At 40.4% G+C, this 13,158-nt stretch overlaps 5 protein-coding genes across 5 annotated transcripts; 2 read left to right on the top strand and 3 right to left on the bottom strand.

Moving 5' to 3' along the window:
• The first annotated feature begins 127 nt into the window (after window positions 1–127).
• LOC117786339 lies at window positions 128–1,867 on the top strand. Its single transcript, XM_034624540.1, has 2 exons — window positions 128–461; window positions 1,401–1,867. The coding sequence occupies exons 1-2, from the start codon at window positions 318–320 to the stop codon at window positions 1,764–1,766; spliced, it is 510 nt and encodes a 169-aa protein (XP_034480431.1). The 5' UTR covers window positions 128–317; the 3' UTR covers window positions 1,767–1,867.
• On the bottom strand, window positions 1,779–2,883 carry LOC117786330 (glycolipid transfer protein). Its single transcript, XM_034624525.1, has 4 exons — window positions 2,741–2,883; window positions 2,614–2,669; window positions 2,294–2,551; window positions 1,779–2,221 (listed from the first exon to the last, which is right to left on the bottom strand). The coding sequence occupies exons 1-4, from the start codon at window positions 2,850–2,852 to the stop codon at window positions 2,054–2,056; spliced, it is 594 nt and encodes a 197-aa protein (XP_034480416.1). The 5' UTR covers window positions 2,853–2,883; the 3' UTR covers window positions 1,779–2,053.
• A 2,853-nt stretch (window positions 2,884–5,736) lies between these two features.
• LOC117786322 lies at window positions 5,737–7,363 on the bottom strand. The gene has a single exon (XM_034624514.1). The coding sequence runs from the start codon at window positions 7,303–7,305 to the stop codon at window positions 5,737–5,739; it is 1,569 nt and encodes a 522-aa protein (XP_034480405.1). The 5' UTR covers window positions 7,306–7,363.
• A 280-nt stretch (window positions 7,364–7,643) lies between these two features.
• On the bottom strand, window positions 7,644–9,526 carry LOC117793744 (putative inositol monophosphatase 3). The gene is made up of 2 exons (XM_034634129.1): window positions 8,680–9,526; window positions 7,644–8,621 (listed from the first exon to the last, which is right to left on the bottom strand). The coding sequence occupies exons 1-2, from the start codon at window positions 9,209–9,211 to the stop codon at window positions 8,080–8,082; spliced, it is 1,074 nt and encodes a 357-aa protein (XP_034490020.1). The 5' UTR covers window positions 9,212–9,526; the 3' UTR covers window positions 7,644–8,079.
• Window positions 9,527–9,828: 302 nt separating this feature from the next.
• Window positions 9,829–10,495, top strand: LOC117786173 (bromo and FHA domain-containing protein DDB_G0267958). Its single transcript, XM_034624314.1, has one exon. The coding sequence runs from the start codon at window positions 9,888–9,890 to the stop codon at window positions 10,320–10,322; it is 435 nt and encodes a 144-aa protein (XP_034480205.1). The 5' UTR covers window positions 9,829–9,887; the 3' UTR covers window positions 10,323–10,495.
• The last annotated feature ends 2,663 nt before the right edge of the window (window positions 10,496–13,158 follow it).

Below are 13,158 nucleotides of genomic sequence, written 5' to 3'. Positions count from 1 at the left end.
TTTGTAAATACAACAACAAATCCAAACTAATTGAAAGTAGTTTGGTTTTCAAATCTGTTGCTGTTAAGTTACTGCTTGTAGCTGTTAAGTGTCTGTTAACAGTTTACAGTGTCTGCCCAAGGGATAAATAAAACCACAAACAATTCGCGTTGTTGCCACTGGCAACAATAAACAAAAGCAAAACAACTACTAATGAAAGTGAAAGGTGCAACTTGTCAGTGGTTTCACTGTACTCAAGATGACTACAATGGAAACGGCAACTGGCAGCAGCTGCTATAATTACAGTTTGGCTTGTAAAATAAGAATAACTAAATAATATGAGAGATTTGCAATTTAATCAAGCTCTGTCCAATCTAGTGACACCCCAAAGCTCCAATTTATTGCTGCAGATGCTGCTGCAGATCAATTTCTATGTGTCCTTTATTTGGAGTTGCAGCTATTTGTTGCACATCATCATTTGGGTGAGTGCAACGATGTACTTAGTCGAGAGTGCACGACTACGAAAAACCCTAAGATAAAATTATGTACATATGTATATTTATTCATACCGTCTACTTCCTTTGCCTTTATGCTATGTTTATAATATAAACTTTAATTACCATTTAATAAAATAAATTAGTAAAAAGGTACATTGTGTTAAATAAATTGTATGTAACAGGAAGGAGGCAGTACATAAATTTTTTATCAGCATATACAGCCGATATAACGATATAGCCATGTTCGTTTGTTTGGGCGCCTTGATCTCAGAGACTCTAAGAGCTAGAGCAACCAAATTTAGCACACAGACTTCTATAAACCCCTGGAGTGTGTATTGCTTTCAAAATGTAAACAGTTATTACTACTCTTCTATTTAACCGATCTTTTTGTGAATAGGTAGGATGATAGAAAACAATAACAGATAATGTCATATCTTAAAAAAAGTGAGTGTGGCAAAAAATTTAATTAAACTTAATCGGCTCCACAATCATAAAAGTCCGTGTGCTAAATTTGTTTGCTTTAGCTCAAAGAGTCTCTGAGTTCTAGTTGTTCATACGGACGTACATGGCTTATTCGACTCGGCTGTTGATGCTGGTCAAGAATATCTATGCAACGAATACAATATACATAATACCAAAATGATTTTTCAGGTTAAGAGATTACATTTTATTTATAGTGTATACTCATAAAACTTTTATCGAAAGTTTGTACGAAAATGTGTCGTAGAACGATTCAGAGTATATGCTTATCAATATATGCGATCATTACGGAAAAGTATGACTATCGTATTTTCTTGAGTTATGTCAGTCTGCAAATAAACGATAAATATGTAACTCCGACAAATGGTGTCGGAGATGTCTATTGCTGTCTGTTACATACACTTGCGCTAAGATTTTATACCCATTGTTGCATGTTTCTTCCAGTTGGATGAACTGTGGAACTACAAAGGATTAACCATTATTGTGGCCTATTTGTTGGCTGTTTGCGCCGAGTCGCTTCGTCTCTATGCCGGATACTCGATTAATCTTTGCACAGGTGCGACGACCATGTGGCTGCTGTTGACGTTGACGCCTTGTGTGCTGTTGCCCACGATAGTTTATCTCCGATTAACTGCCGTATTCGGGAGTGTCTGGCTAGGCCTCATCTCGAATCTGCAGTTCGTGTTAATAGCACTCGAGGCTCTGGTGGCGCTCATCTACCATGCACTGTGTACGTCCAGAAGGGAGAGAAGGCAGCTGGAACTGAGTGCTTATCAGCTGCAGAAGGAATGCCAAGACAGATCAAAGTAAAATGCATATCTATCAGAGTTTATGTTTGGCATTGAGCCTTAAATAGTATTATACATCATCATAAAATTATGTAATTAGAATAAGCTAGACTAGCAGGCTAAGCAATCGTTTCGGATCAAATTAGGAATCACAAGAATCCCTTAAATCATTTCAAATTATTCGAATAACTCGGAATCACATGAATCATTTGAAATCACTCGAATAACTCGCATCATTTCAAATTACTCGATTAATTTGCAATCACTTAAATGACTCGAAATCATTTGAAATCACTCGAATCACTTGAATCACACTTTGCGCACATCATCTAAATTGTGCGCCTTGAGAAGCACATCGATCCTGTCGAGCTGCGCTCGCATTGTTGGCAAGTATTTGGTCAGCACCTCGATATTCTCCGTCTGTGCATCACCCTGTCCCAGCAGCTGACTGCGCGTGGGCACCCAGCTATAGATGATCTGCAAAATCAAAAAGATTTCATTACAATATAAACAAATAGATACAATATCAATATAAGTCTATCATTTAACCTTGATGGTGCTTTGGACAATAAAGCCGTGGTAGGGTTTCAAAGTGCGCTCGTAGGCATCTTGTAGATGCTGCTTGAGTGCCTCGGTGTTCTGTACATCATTGTAGATGTTCTCGAAGAAGGTGCAAATTAATTGGAGGCCACGTTTCAACCAGAGCAATGCATTTGCCGCAAAATCATCCACATTCACATTGAGAACTATCATATCCTCCAGATATTGATATTTAAGTACATCCGTGCCATAAACCTTAGTTAATTTCTGCAACAATTACAACACTAATGAAAGAAATAATTAATGATAGATATAAGGGCACAACTTACATTAATGTTGCCATTCATATCACTGATAACGGGCGTAAAAAGTTTACCAAAGGTTTCTACGAGACACATTAAATACAATTTATTAGTATGCCGATAAATTTATAGGTCAATCGATCAGTGGGCTTACCAATGACAGTTACAATTTCTTTGGCCGCATTCAAAAACGTCTGTGTTTCGATTTTATCCACCGCTTCCGGAAATCCCTTCAAGGTTTTAAACTGTATACGCGCATCCGTCATGTTGTACTTGATAAAATATATAATTGAATATTTTCAATATTTTTTATTATTTTGTAATTCTGCTTGAGCTGTTGCCGCTGCTCCAGTTGAAGTCTGAAACACAAATGAGAGACAGACCCAGTTGAGTATTGTAAATGACATTGCACAGGTTTTTACTATTTCAATTTCTTTACGTTTCCGAACATCAAATCCACTCTTTTTTTGTCGTTTCTGTTTGTTATTGCTGTCGATTTATCTTATCAGTGCCTCTGCCAAATATTAATAGGTATTTTTAGTTTTGTTTTTGTTTTGTTGTCGTTTCTATCAAAGCATTTTTCATTATCGAACCCCGAGCTCTCAGAGCGTCGACAACAAAATTGCTATAATAACAACTACTATAGTAACAAATATAAATCAGGCAAAGCAAATATGAAAAAGTATCAGAAATACAAGTTTCTGAGGCAAAGCTACGTTGCACAGTGATTAAAAATAGCTAAAACCCTCCGCTGAATAATACTTGACTTTCTTATCAAATACTTCAAAAAAAAAAAAAAAATTAAAAAAAAAACGAAAATTACTTACAATTTAATACTTTTGAGTATATCGAGTATGATCTATATACTGATTGTTTTTGATACTTCATGCCAAGCTAAAATCATAAATTTTTCATTTATAAAAAATTAAAGTAAGTTAAGTAAAGTATTACAATTACTTTGAGTGTTTTGCATGTGACTGAGGTTTGAGGTTTTACTATGAGCTATACAAAATTTATGAACAATCTTTTAAAAGAAACACAAATATATGAATACTTTTCAGTGTTTTTCATTTCATTGTAACTATAATAAGTAACTAATACTCACTTAAAAGCTAAATGCTTCCTTGATGCGCTTTCATACGTAATTTATATACATCATTGAATAATTTAAAGTCAATAAATAAATAATTTAAAGTGGTTTTCACTAATTTCCCTTTTTGAATAATCACAATAATGAAGCTATTGCTTAATTTTGCAATTTAACAATCTGAGCTGAAATGTTGAAGTTCACAGCTTTTGCACCACTGTGCAGAAATGCTGACAACGCAACAGCTTAACCCATTTGACATAGACAACGATCGATGCGGCCTTCCCGCTGAGAGAGTCTTCAGCTCTCTCTAGTCTTAAGTCAAAGTCTCTGAGTTTTTGAGCTAGCCGCTGAGATCACCGTGTTGCGGTTTAGAAACTAAACCAGTCTCTATTTATTACTCGTACTTATTTGTGGGTCTCTTACTTCACAACCAATTGATAGGTGAGAATTCGAATGTTTTGAGTGTATTCGAACACTCATACATACATAAATGTTTGCCTATTTTGAATCAAACTCTTCGACCACTTAGCAAGTAAGTTCAACACTCGGTTTTGATAAGCAAATGGCGCTTGTTGATTCAACAACTCCGCGCATGATTCATTCACAATTCATAAATAATGTCCACAATTTTTATGGCATGTCACCGCATGACTCACTAGTCAATTATCCTCAGATTGTACCAGTAGTTTTTGGCCTATTGGGGAAGGGAAGCACTTCAAGGCCAACCTTCTAAATGGCTCTTTATCTTAACGAGTACCCATTAAATACAAATAAAAAATACACAAAAAAAAGTGGTTAAATACATTTCTCTTAACAGGCTGTAAATATATATGTATGTTTATTGTAAAACTTCAAATTTTTGACCTTTGACCCTGTGCGGTTTAATAAGTTTGTTAAAAGTATATATATATTCTTGATCAGCAACAAGAGATGTCAATTCCGACTGTCTGTCCGTCTGTTTGAATGCGTCAATCTTACAGACTAGGTTCTTGGACACCGTACGCAGATCAAGTTTGTTTAAATTTTTGAATCGAAAAACTATATCATAAAGCTGCCATTGAAACGATTGGTCTCCAGCTTAAGAATATGCATTTAAGTTGGTCTTATACATCTAGATTAAATTTGGTCCAAATTGGTCCCCTTTATTCATATAGCTGCCATAGATTCTACCGGTTGAATATCAAGCTTTAGTAAGAAACACTTTTTTGTTTATTGAGATATCTCAACAAATCTGACAAAATATGCATTTAGATTGGTCTTATACATCCTGACCAAATTTCGTTCAAATCGCTGCACTATATAATATAGCTGACATAGGAACGATCGGTCGAATATCTCTTTTTAAATTTTATTTTATACAGGTTATCTTTTAGTCAAGCGTAATGGAAAGTTACGTTCAATAATAGCAAAATGAAAAGCATTTCAGATTTGGATACCGAATGTCAGCGAGTATAAACAGGATAGCCGCAGGTCGAGCATTTTTGCAAATTGTTATCAGGTTGACAAAAACTTTCCATTATGCTTTATTAAATCTATTTCTTATCAATTTCAAGTTTTTTTTTATTTTAGCTTAAAATCTGTTCCATAAATTTCCCGCAACAGTTTTTTGTAGAGAATTATTTCTATTTTCATTTCATAAGAGTCATATGCTTCATTGATGAGGTTTTTTTTTATTAGAAATTACGATTGTTATTTTTATTCGATCAATCAGTTCGATTTTTTTTGGGGGTATTTGTAAATTAACTGTAGAAATCATATTTCAAATCCCAAAACAATTGAACACCCTTTATTTGATTGTCTTATTGGATGAGCAGAATGTGTTGAGATTTAGGGGAATGCTCCGTAGAATTCTTAATATATACCATGTTAAGACAGTATGTTAAGAAATTGTTTTGACAAATTTTGGCAATTTTCTTCACCAAAAAAAAAAAACGTTATATTCTAAAAACTATTTACTATTATCTATTATTTGTCTATAAGTATCGGATTTAAAAGACCAAACTTAGATTTGAAATTTTGTATTTTGTCAACTGTATGTTACTCTGGAACAGCTCACCTGGTTAAGAGCTGGCTGCTTCACAGGCCAAGCGTTTGGTATCGCCGTCAATGGTCAGAACAAAGGCGTAATGGGTCTGTTGCGTGGACAGTAGATGCCACAAGGAGTCAGGCAATTGAAAGCGATAAATTGCTGGTTGCTCCTGGAACTCTTCGTAGTGGGCGACGAGGCTGTTGAGATTGCAGCGCAGCTCGATGAGACGTAATGGCACGCTGGACACAATCTCTGAGCTGGCGGGCACCAGACGAATCTGAGCTGCGTTCAGTTCTATCTGTTCCTTGAGATCGGGACGCAGCCAGCGATGCTGGGCAAGAATGACGGCACAGTTGCGGGTAAAATAGAAGCTATCGTTGCGCCGTTGGGCGTGATAGTTTTCCAGGAATTTGTTGCCCGTCGACTGCTTCAGCTTGAGCTGTGTCAAACGGGGACGCACAAGAGATGACGAGGATGCGTTGGATGAGTTGGTTGCGTCTCTGTCGGTCACACGGGATACAATGCGCTGTGGCAAATGCTCCGTGGGCTGATCAACGGTGAGCACACGATTCAGATAGTCAAAGCCATGTCCCATGACACCATCTAGTGTGTGGCCAAGGTCAAAGCAATGGCCCAACTCGTGACAGACGGCGCCCAAGGTGCTGGCATAGACGCCGCCGTATGTCCTGCGATAGTTGCTCTCGTCCGGCAAACGTGCCACATCCACACGCTCTGTGCTCCGTATGCAATCGCCAATCTCTGTAAAGTGTCGCGGCCAGGCGTAAAAGTGTCCGGTGCCAAACAACGCCAATCCTCCGCCTCCCAATGCCGCGTGTCCGTGCAGATGCCGTCGAATATTGGCGTAGGAGTAATCGCCACTTGCCACAACTGTGACGCCGTCGTAGCGTGTGCAACCGATAAATGCCACAAACTTTAAATGCAGCTGCTGTCCCCAATCGGCGCTGGCGAGGATCTCGCTGGCAAAATGCTGCCAGAGTTCGTCCTCGCTGCTGCCACGTGCCGCCGTGCAGCTGAGCTGGGATCGGAAAACGCGACAGGCGCCGTTTAAGGTGAAGGTGCGATTCGTGTAGCCGGCGGCGTTCAATTTATGTGCATAGATGCACTGCACCAGGCGCAGATTTAAGTCGATAAGTGCACAGCGCTCCTTGGTCTGCACCTCCACCTCCTCGTCCTCCTCCTCCTTGCTGGAGCGGCACAGCAGATACAGCGGCTGCACGCGGTACGCGCTGCGTCGCGGCTGATAGATGAAATCAAGTCGCCGCTCGCCGCTGCAGCAGCTCAGCTGCAGTTGACAATTCTCCTGCTCCTCCTTTTCTTTTGACGAATCGATATTTCGTTCTGAGTCCGTCAAATCAAAGAGCAACTTGAACTCTCCGGCCGTGGATAATTGTGTAAGTTGCTCGTGTTGTTTCTTGCGCTGATTAAGATTAAGTGTCGCCTTCAGTTGTTTGGCACTCGCACAGTTTGGCAGCAGGCGTCCCTTGATCAGCAGCAGACTGTGCTCCACTTTATCCGATTCCTGCAGTGGCTCCACTTCAATTTGATGCACGCGCTTGCAGTCGTTGATGCAGCTGCTCATTGCTGCCGCTGCTCCTCCTTCTGCAAAACGAACGCACCAACAACACAGCACAACACAACAAATCACAATAAGGGCAGCAAACAAATACACACACACACAAATACGCACACGCACACACTCTCTCAGTGGTAAAACAGCTGACAGCTGTTGGCGTCAATCGGTAAACAGCTGTTGCATAGAATGTGAGAAAAGTTATCGATAAGCTCCAGTCGAAGCAATCGAAGTTTACGTTAGCCAGCCAAAATGATCGACTAGAAAATACCCTACCTGCAAGTGCTTCTGCACTGAGTTAAATACTACACCAAAGCATTATATATTAAATTACGACAAATTTGGACTCATGTGACAATGTGAATTATATTGAATTATTCTTTTTTACTGTGTTTCTTAAATATTTTCTAAAATTATTTATCGTTCGTTATGACATTTACACAGTCGACATTTTGAATAGTTACAGGGTATAAAAAAGTGTTGGACTGGAAAAGTATGAATTCAAAATTAAAGTTTCTTTAACGAGCGATTTTATGAATCGCTTATCACTAAATTTAATTTAAATAAACGTAAACATATGTCTGTATGTAAATAAATGTATTCATTTGAACGCGACTCTACTTTGTTGTTGCTTGCGCTCTCTCAAGTTCATGACCCGATGAGAAGAGAATAACAGAAACAGGTTTTCACTTTAGAACTTAAGCCTAAGCTGAAGACGTTGCACGTGTCCAGCTGCTGCCGGGAGAGATTCCAGTTGGAGAGTGGGAGAATTGTTGTCCTTTACTACCTGAGCTTGCCATTGTGAAGAGTACGATATTTGGAGAGGCGTTCCATGTACTTGCCGTGCTGTTCAAGGCTGGCCAATAGTCCGTCCTTATTCACTGGCGACTCGTTGGGGCCATAGTTGATGGCTTCATCATTGAGCGTTGTCATGGCGCCTCCGAGAGCGCGCAGTATGGCATCGCCGGCACAAATGTCCCATTTCTTGATGATTGAGGTATGCAGATATGCGGTTGCATTATTGACCACCACTTGCAGCACCTTGTAGCCAGCTCCAGCTGCTGTCAATATATTGACATTATCGCCGAAGACACTTCGGGTCACTTCGTTGGCAGCGGCGGTATGGGACCGTGAGATTGTGATGATGGGTTCCCCTGATGGGTCCTGATGAGGTAGCTTATGCAGTTCCGCCAGGTACTCGGACATGCTGTGTCCCACCCAAGCCCAGGCGGTGTGTCCGCTAAACGGATTGTGGATGACGCCAATCACCGGCTGACCAGCAACAGCCACGCACACCATGGTTGTGACATACTCGTAGAGTTCCTCTGTAAATCATACAATTATGATTCAGTTAATGAATAGAATAAACGTATGTGTACCTACCTGTAAACTCCTTGGTGGCATCCAGGGGATCTACCCAAACGGTAACATCTGGTGCCGTCACTTCCACGTCGGGCACTATGGCTGTCTCATGCAGCACCGTGGGATCCAGATCGAAGCTGTGCGAATCTTTGCAATGTTCCTTATCCTCCTCCGAGAAGATTTGCACACGTGGAAAGATGCGTTTGAGGCCCTGCTTCATCACACAGTGCGAGCGACCATCTGCATCCGTAAATGGATCATTGACCCCTTCAGCCGTCTTGCCCTTGCTGCGCTCCTTCAGCTGACGCGAATGCGCCACATCCAAGATCTCCAAGCCACCGCGCTGTGCCGCCTGTATGGCGGCAATAAGCATTTTCCGTAGATTGACCTTATTGTCACTGCGTAGCATGCCATAAATGGCAGGTCGCTCCTCCTTGTGAAAGTTGAGGAAATATACCAAGACGATGGTTAACAGAATGACCGTTATGGTGGCAGGCACCCGGTTGATGCGTATGATGCGTCCGTTCATTGTTTCTTTATTTGCTCTGCTCATTTGGAATCACGGTGACGGCGACTCTTTCAACACTAGCCGCCGGTTTATCGTGCCGCCGGCTATGCCAGATCAGCACAGCTGCTGCTGCCACTGCCGTTGCCTCTGACCACCGTTGTTTACACAAACAAGAGTCAACAACACCGAAGAACAACAAGTACCTATAGTCGGCGGCAAAACGTCTATGCACATTAACAAGTCACGTTTACAGGTGTTGCCCAGAGTCAGAGAACCGCGCCAAGTCCACGTCGTGCTTTTTGCTTCGCCGACTTGTTTGTGGCTCCAAACAAACCAATTGAATTCTTTGAAAAAATAACTTGGCAGCGATAGACTTCAAGACCGATAGACCGCGGAGGCGGTCGGTCGATAATGCTATCACTAATGAGAAATCGATTTATTTTCAAATATTTTACACACATAAAAAAAACCTCTTTTAAACTTGTAAAATGTATCACGATTTTCCTTTATATATTAATATTGATTCCATATCTTATTGTATATGAAATATTTCAACAATTACAATCGAATATATATATTTATATATATATTTCAAATTAATTATTAAATTTTCGATAGCTGGCATCTCCGCCGCGCGCTTTAAAAAAAAAGCGCACCTGCTAGGTGGCAGCCTAGTATTATAACTGTTTCTGGGACGCGCACAATTTCTGGTGGGAAAATTATGTTAAGGCGCGAACTACAGACAATTAAGCTAAAGCTGTCCGATTTGGAGGAGTATGAAGTAATACGTAGACGTAAAAAGACAAATGAAGCAATTGAAGCTGGGAGGGCATCATCGGTGACAGTGACAGCCACCGAAACGGCTCCATCGACTGCCAGCAGTTCGTCATCATCCGAGACGGAGGCAACCCAACGACGGCTAGAAAGAGAGCGCGCTAACATGCCCGGATGGACGCAAGCAACAATTGCTGATAGCAACACCAACTCTGGCTCCACCGAAGACTCCACTAGCGTGCAAGCTGTCGTTGATGAAAGCGACACTATTGCTGAGCTTAGCGACGACGGCTGGGTGGATATTGACGAAGAAGATGAAGACGAACAAGAACAAGAACAGGAACAAGAAGAGGAAGAAGGCGCCGTGGGTGGCGAGCTATAATTTACCATGGACAAGAGACAAGAGCAAGCGACTGCCGTACAATTTCAGCACATATGTATATTTTTCACACATTTCATAAATAACTTAAATTCTACATCATATAAATGTACTCCTAAATGTCATATGATCAGATAAAATGTAATTAACTAAATTAATATAGCCATGTGTATGTATTTTTTTTGTTTTATTTATTGTTAGAGTCAGGAGGAGAAGATCCTGCATCGTTGTGTGCTTTCGATGAAGTGTTTGAGGTGAGCTTTTATGTCTGTTGGTTTCATGGCACTCAAAGCTCGCACACTCTCTTAACGGCTGCGGCGCTGCATTTAAAAGGCAAAAGCTTTCGTATCTCACTGTCAACCAAAATACTACATAGGAATCATAATAAAAAAGAAAACAAATAGCAGCCGCCAAATCCTCAGGTGGCCGTTGCGCAAATGCCACGGCCACTGCGGCGTCGTCAGTCGTCAGTCGCCGTGTGCGCCTGTCTGTCCGCATCGCATCCACGGATAGGCAATTGCCGTCGCGACTGCCATCAAATGGTGAACGGACTACAAATTTACCGGTCGGTCGTCGCTCCGCCGTCAGATCCGGTCCGGTCCGGCTAAGGCTTTGATTCCGGCTCTGAGGTGTCTTCCGTGTGTGCGTGACAAAATTGCGTTAAACTGACAAATTGTTTGTTGTTATCCAAATTAGCGCGAGCCTTCAAATTAATTACGTGAACAAATTGGATTGTGCACTGTGCCGCGTCATCGTATCACTTGGTCCGTGTCCGTGTCCATGACCTGCAGTCGAAAAAGATCGACCCACGTTCAAGCGACAGTCACGTGGCACGTGGCCCCAGGCCCCCCCACTGTCCCCCTCCCCTGAGAACGGCAGGCAGAGTAAGTTTACGTGACAGACAAAGAAAAAGAAACTTTGAGGGACATGCAAATGGCGGCGTTGCATCGATATAACCACCTGTCACACACACATACATACACAAGGGGGCAGAGTTATAAGTAGACAGAATGACTGGCACGAGACACGCCACGTGCAGAGCTCTATGTATAGTGAATGTGATGGCAAAAGCGAAAGTACAGTAAAGCATAAATGTATTGGCAGAGTGCCTTTAGTATGGGCTATTCAATTAAAGCGATACAGTCACAGTTTACAGATACTTTGCATCTTTCATATACCTTAATTTTAAGTCGGTTAAAATTTTAGTTTAAACGGTTACAGAAAAAAATGGAATATTATATAATATTATAAGTATTATTATTTGTATAGGTATGCACAATCTAATAATTTATTTCAACTTAAATTTTTAACATAAGTTGAATACCATAAAAGTTTGAAATTGTTATTAATTAGTTCTGTGAACTTAAAAAAATAAAGGAAGTGTGGGCAGTTGTTGATAAAATAAAGTTTTGTTTTATGGCTCGAGACTCGAGCCATCAAAACCTAACCTTTTTATAAATCTTGAAGGTTTGCAGCATTGATTACAACATCTGATATTGGTTTAATTAGGTTTAGCTGAAATATAAACTTGGTAACAACAGCTTCAGCAGACGAAGCCTTTTATTATGTAAATATGTACATGTAACGGCAAATATGAAATTAGTTCGGTTCTTTCACATTTGCTCAGACACATACATACTCGTATGTACATGTATGTATACATATGCACGTGTGCAATCTGTGGGTTATCTGAACTGTCTCTGCTCTCGTGTTGTTGCAGACAGCCTTCAACAGGTGCGGCATCTATCTCAACACCCTGCTCACAAGCACATACACGGACACACACATAGAGAGAGAGAGAAAGAACAAGAGGGAGAAGAGAGCAGCTTACATTATGAATGTAGCACAATGAACAAGTGCATGTTAAATAGAATGCAACAACAATGCAAACGACCCCAGTGACCTGTGTGCCACCATCACACGTTTTCTTCTCGCTCACACTACACTTTTCACTCATGCTATCTACGGGTATTATACAGTGCTGCCAGAATAGCAAATTCGATCAGAATAGCTAAAAAAAACATGATAAAAATTAAACTGCAAAATTTTTAAATTGTATAGTTTATAGCTTAATATAATAAAAAAATATAGATAGTTAGCTTTATTTACCAAGATTAACATTTATTCCTAAAACAAATTTAACGTTTTTAAATGTTTTAAATGCCTAACGAACTGAAAACTGATTGAACCTCCTCATTCGACCAAGGCAGACTGCGCTGGTTTTACATAAATGTACATATACTCAGCATCTTTGAAAATGTTGTGCATCCTTAATAGTTTTCACATTGAAAGCATTCAAGAGCTGAATTTAACGTTCCCTGTTTGTATGAAAAGGGGTCAAATAAAATTATCTAGTTATTGCAATTACAAGATAGCCACCCCTTTCTATAAAATAGCTAAAATGACATCACTGTGCCCTTGTCTCGCGCTCATAACGGGACTAGTGCAAGCAGGCAGCGCATTTCGCTTTTTGTGTGCTTACAAGCTCTTAAAGTTCTTAAGAGTCATTGCCTGCTTTTAGGCAGCACTGTGTTAAAGTTGTTTTTTTTTTTTTTTATTGCAGCTACTGTTTTCCTTATTATGGTTGTCTTTTTTGTATTGGTGCATGCAAAATAAAATGGCTGCCAACAATTTACCGCTTATTGTTGAATGTCAAACACAAATACATAGGCATGCTTGTGCCTGTCTGCATGTGTGTGTTTGTATATCTCACGTTTTGTCAGCTAATTTGCATGAATTACTTCTTGGCACACACGTCATTGGACTTAGCTTGTGTGTCAGCGGGGAGCGGGGCATCGGGAGAATATATGTACTATATGTTTTCATTCTCGATGCACAC

Source organism: Drosophila innubila, chromosome X (assembly GCF_004354385.1).
Source record: "Drosophila innubila isolate TH190305 chromosome X, UK_Dinn_1.0, whole genome shotgun sequence".
In the NCBI taxonomy this organism is placed as follows: domain Eukaryota; kingdom Metazoa; phylum Arthropoda; class Insecta; order Diptera; family Drosophilidae; genus Drosophila; species Drosophila innubila.
This window is presented reverse-complemented; position numbering and strand designations above follow the sequence as displayed.

Bases quoted from the DNA above. Each gene is read 5' to 3' on its own strand.
- LOC117786339 (XM_034624540.1), top strand. From the start codon at position 318: ATGAGAGATTTGCAATTTAATCAAGCTCTGTCCAATCTAGTGACACCC. The intron at 462-1,400 runs GTGAGTGCAACG...TGTTTCTTCCAG, and splicing joins TGTTGCACATCATCATTTGG to TTGGATGAACTGTGGAACTA.
- LOC117793744 (XM_034634129.1), bottom strand. From the start codon at position 9,211: ATGAGCAGAGCAAATAAAGAAACAATGAACGGACGCATCATACGCATC. The intron at 8,622-8,679 runs GTAGGTACACAT...TATGATTTACAG, and splicing joins TGCCACCAAGGAGTTTACAG to AGGAACTCTACGAGTATGTC.
- LOC117786173 (XM_034624314.1), top strand. From the start codon at position 9,888: ATGTTAAGGCGCGAACTACAGACAATTAAGCTAAAGCTGTCCGATTTG.
- LOC117786322 (XM_034624514.1), bottom strand. From the start codon at position 7,305: ATGAGCAGCTGCATCAACGACTGCAAGCGCGTGCATCAAATTGAAGTG.
- LOC117786330 (XM_034624525.1), bottom strand. From the start codon at position 2,852: ATGACGGATGCGCGTATACAGTTTAAAACCTTGAAGGGATTTCCGGAA. The intron at 2,552-2,613 runs GTAAGTTGTGCC...TAATTGTTGCAG, and splicing joins ATATGAATGGCAACATTAAT to AAATTAACTAAGGTTTATGG. The intron at 2,222-2,293 runs GTTAAATGATAG...TTGATTTTGCAG, and splicing joins TTGTCCAAAGCACCATCAAG to ATCATCTATAGCTGGGTGCC.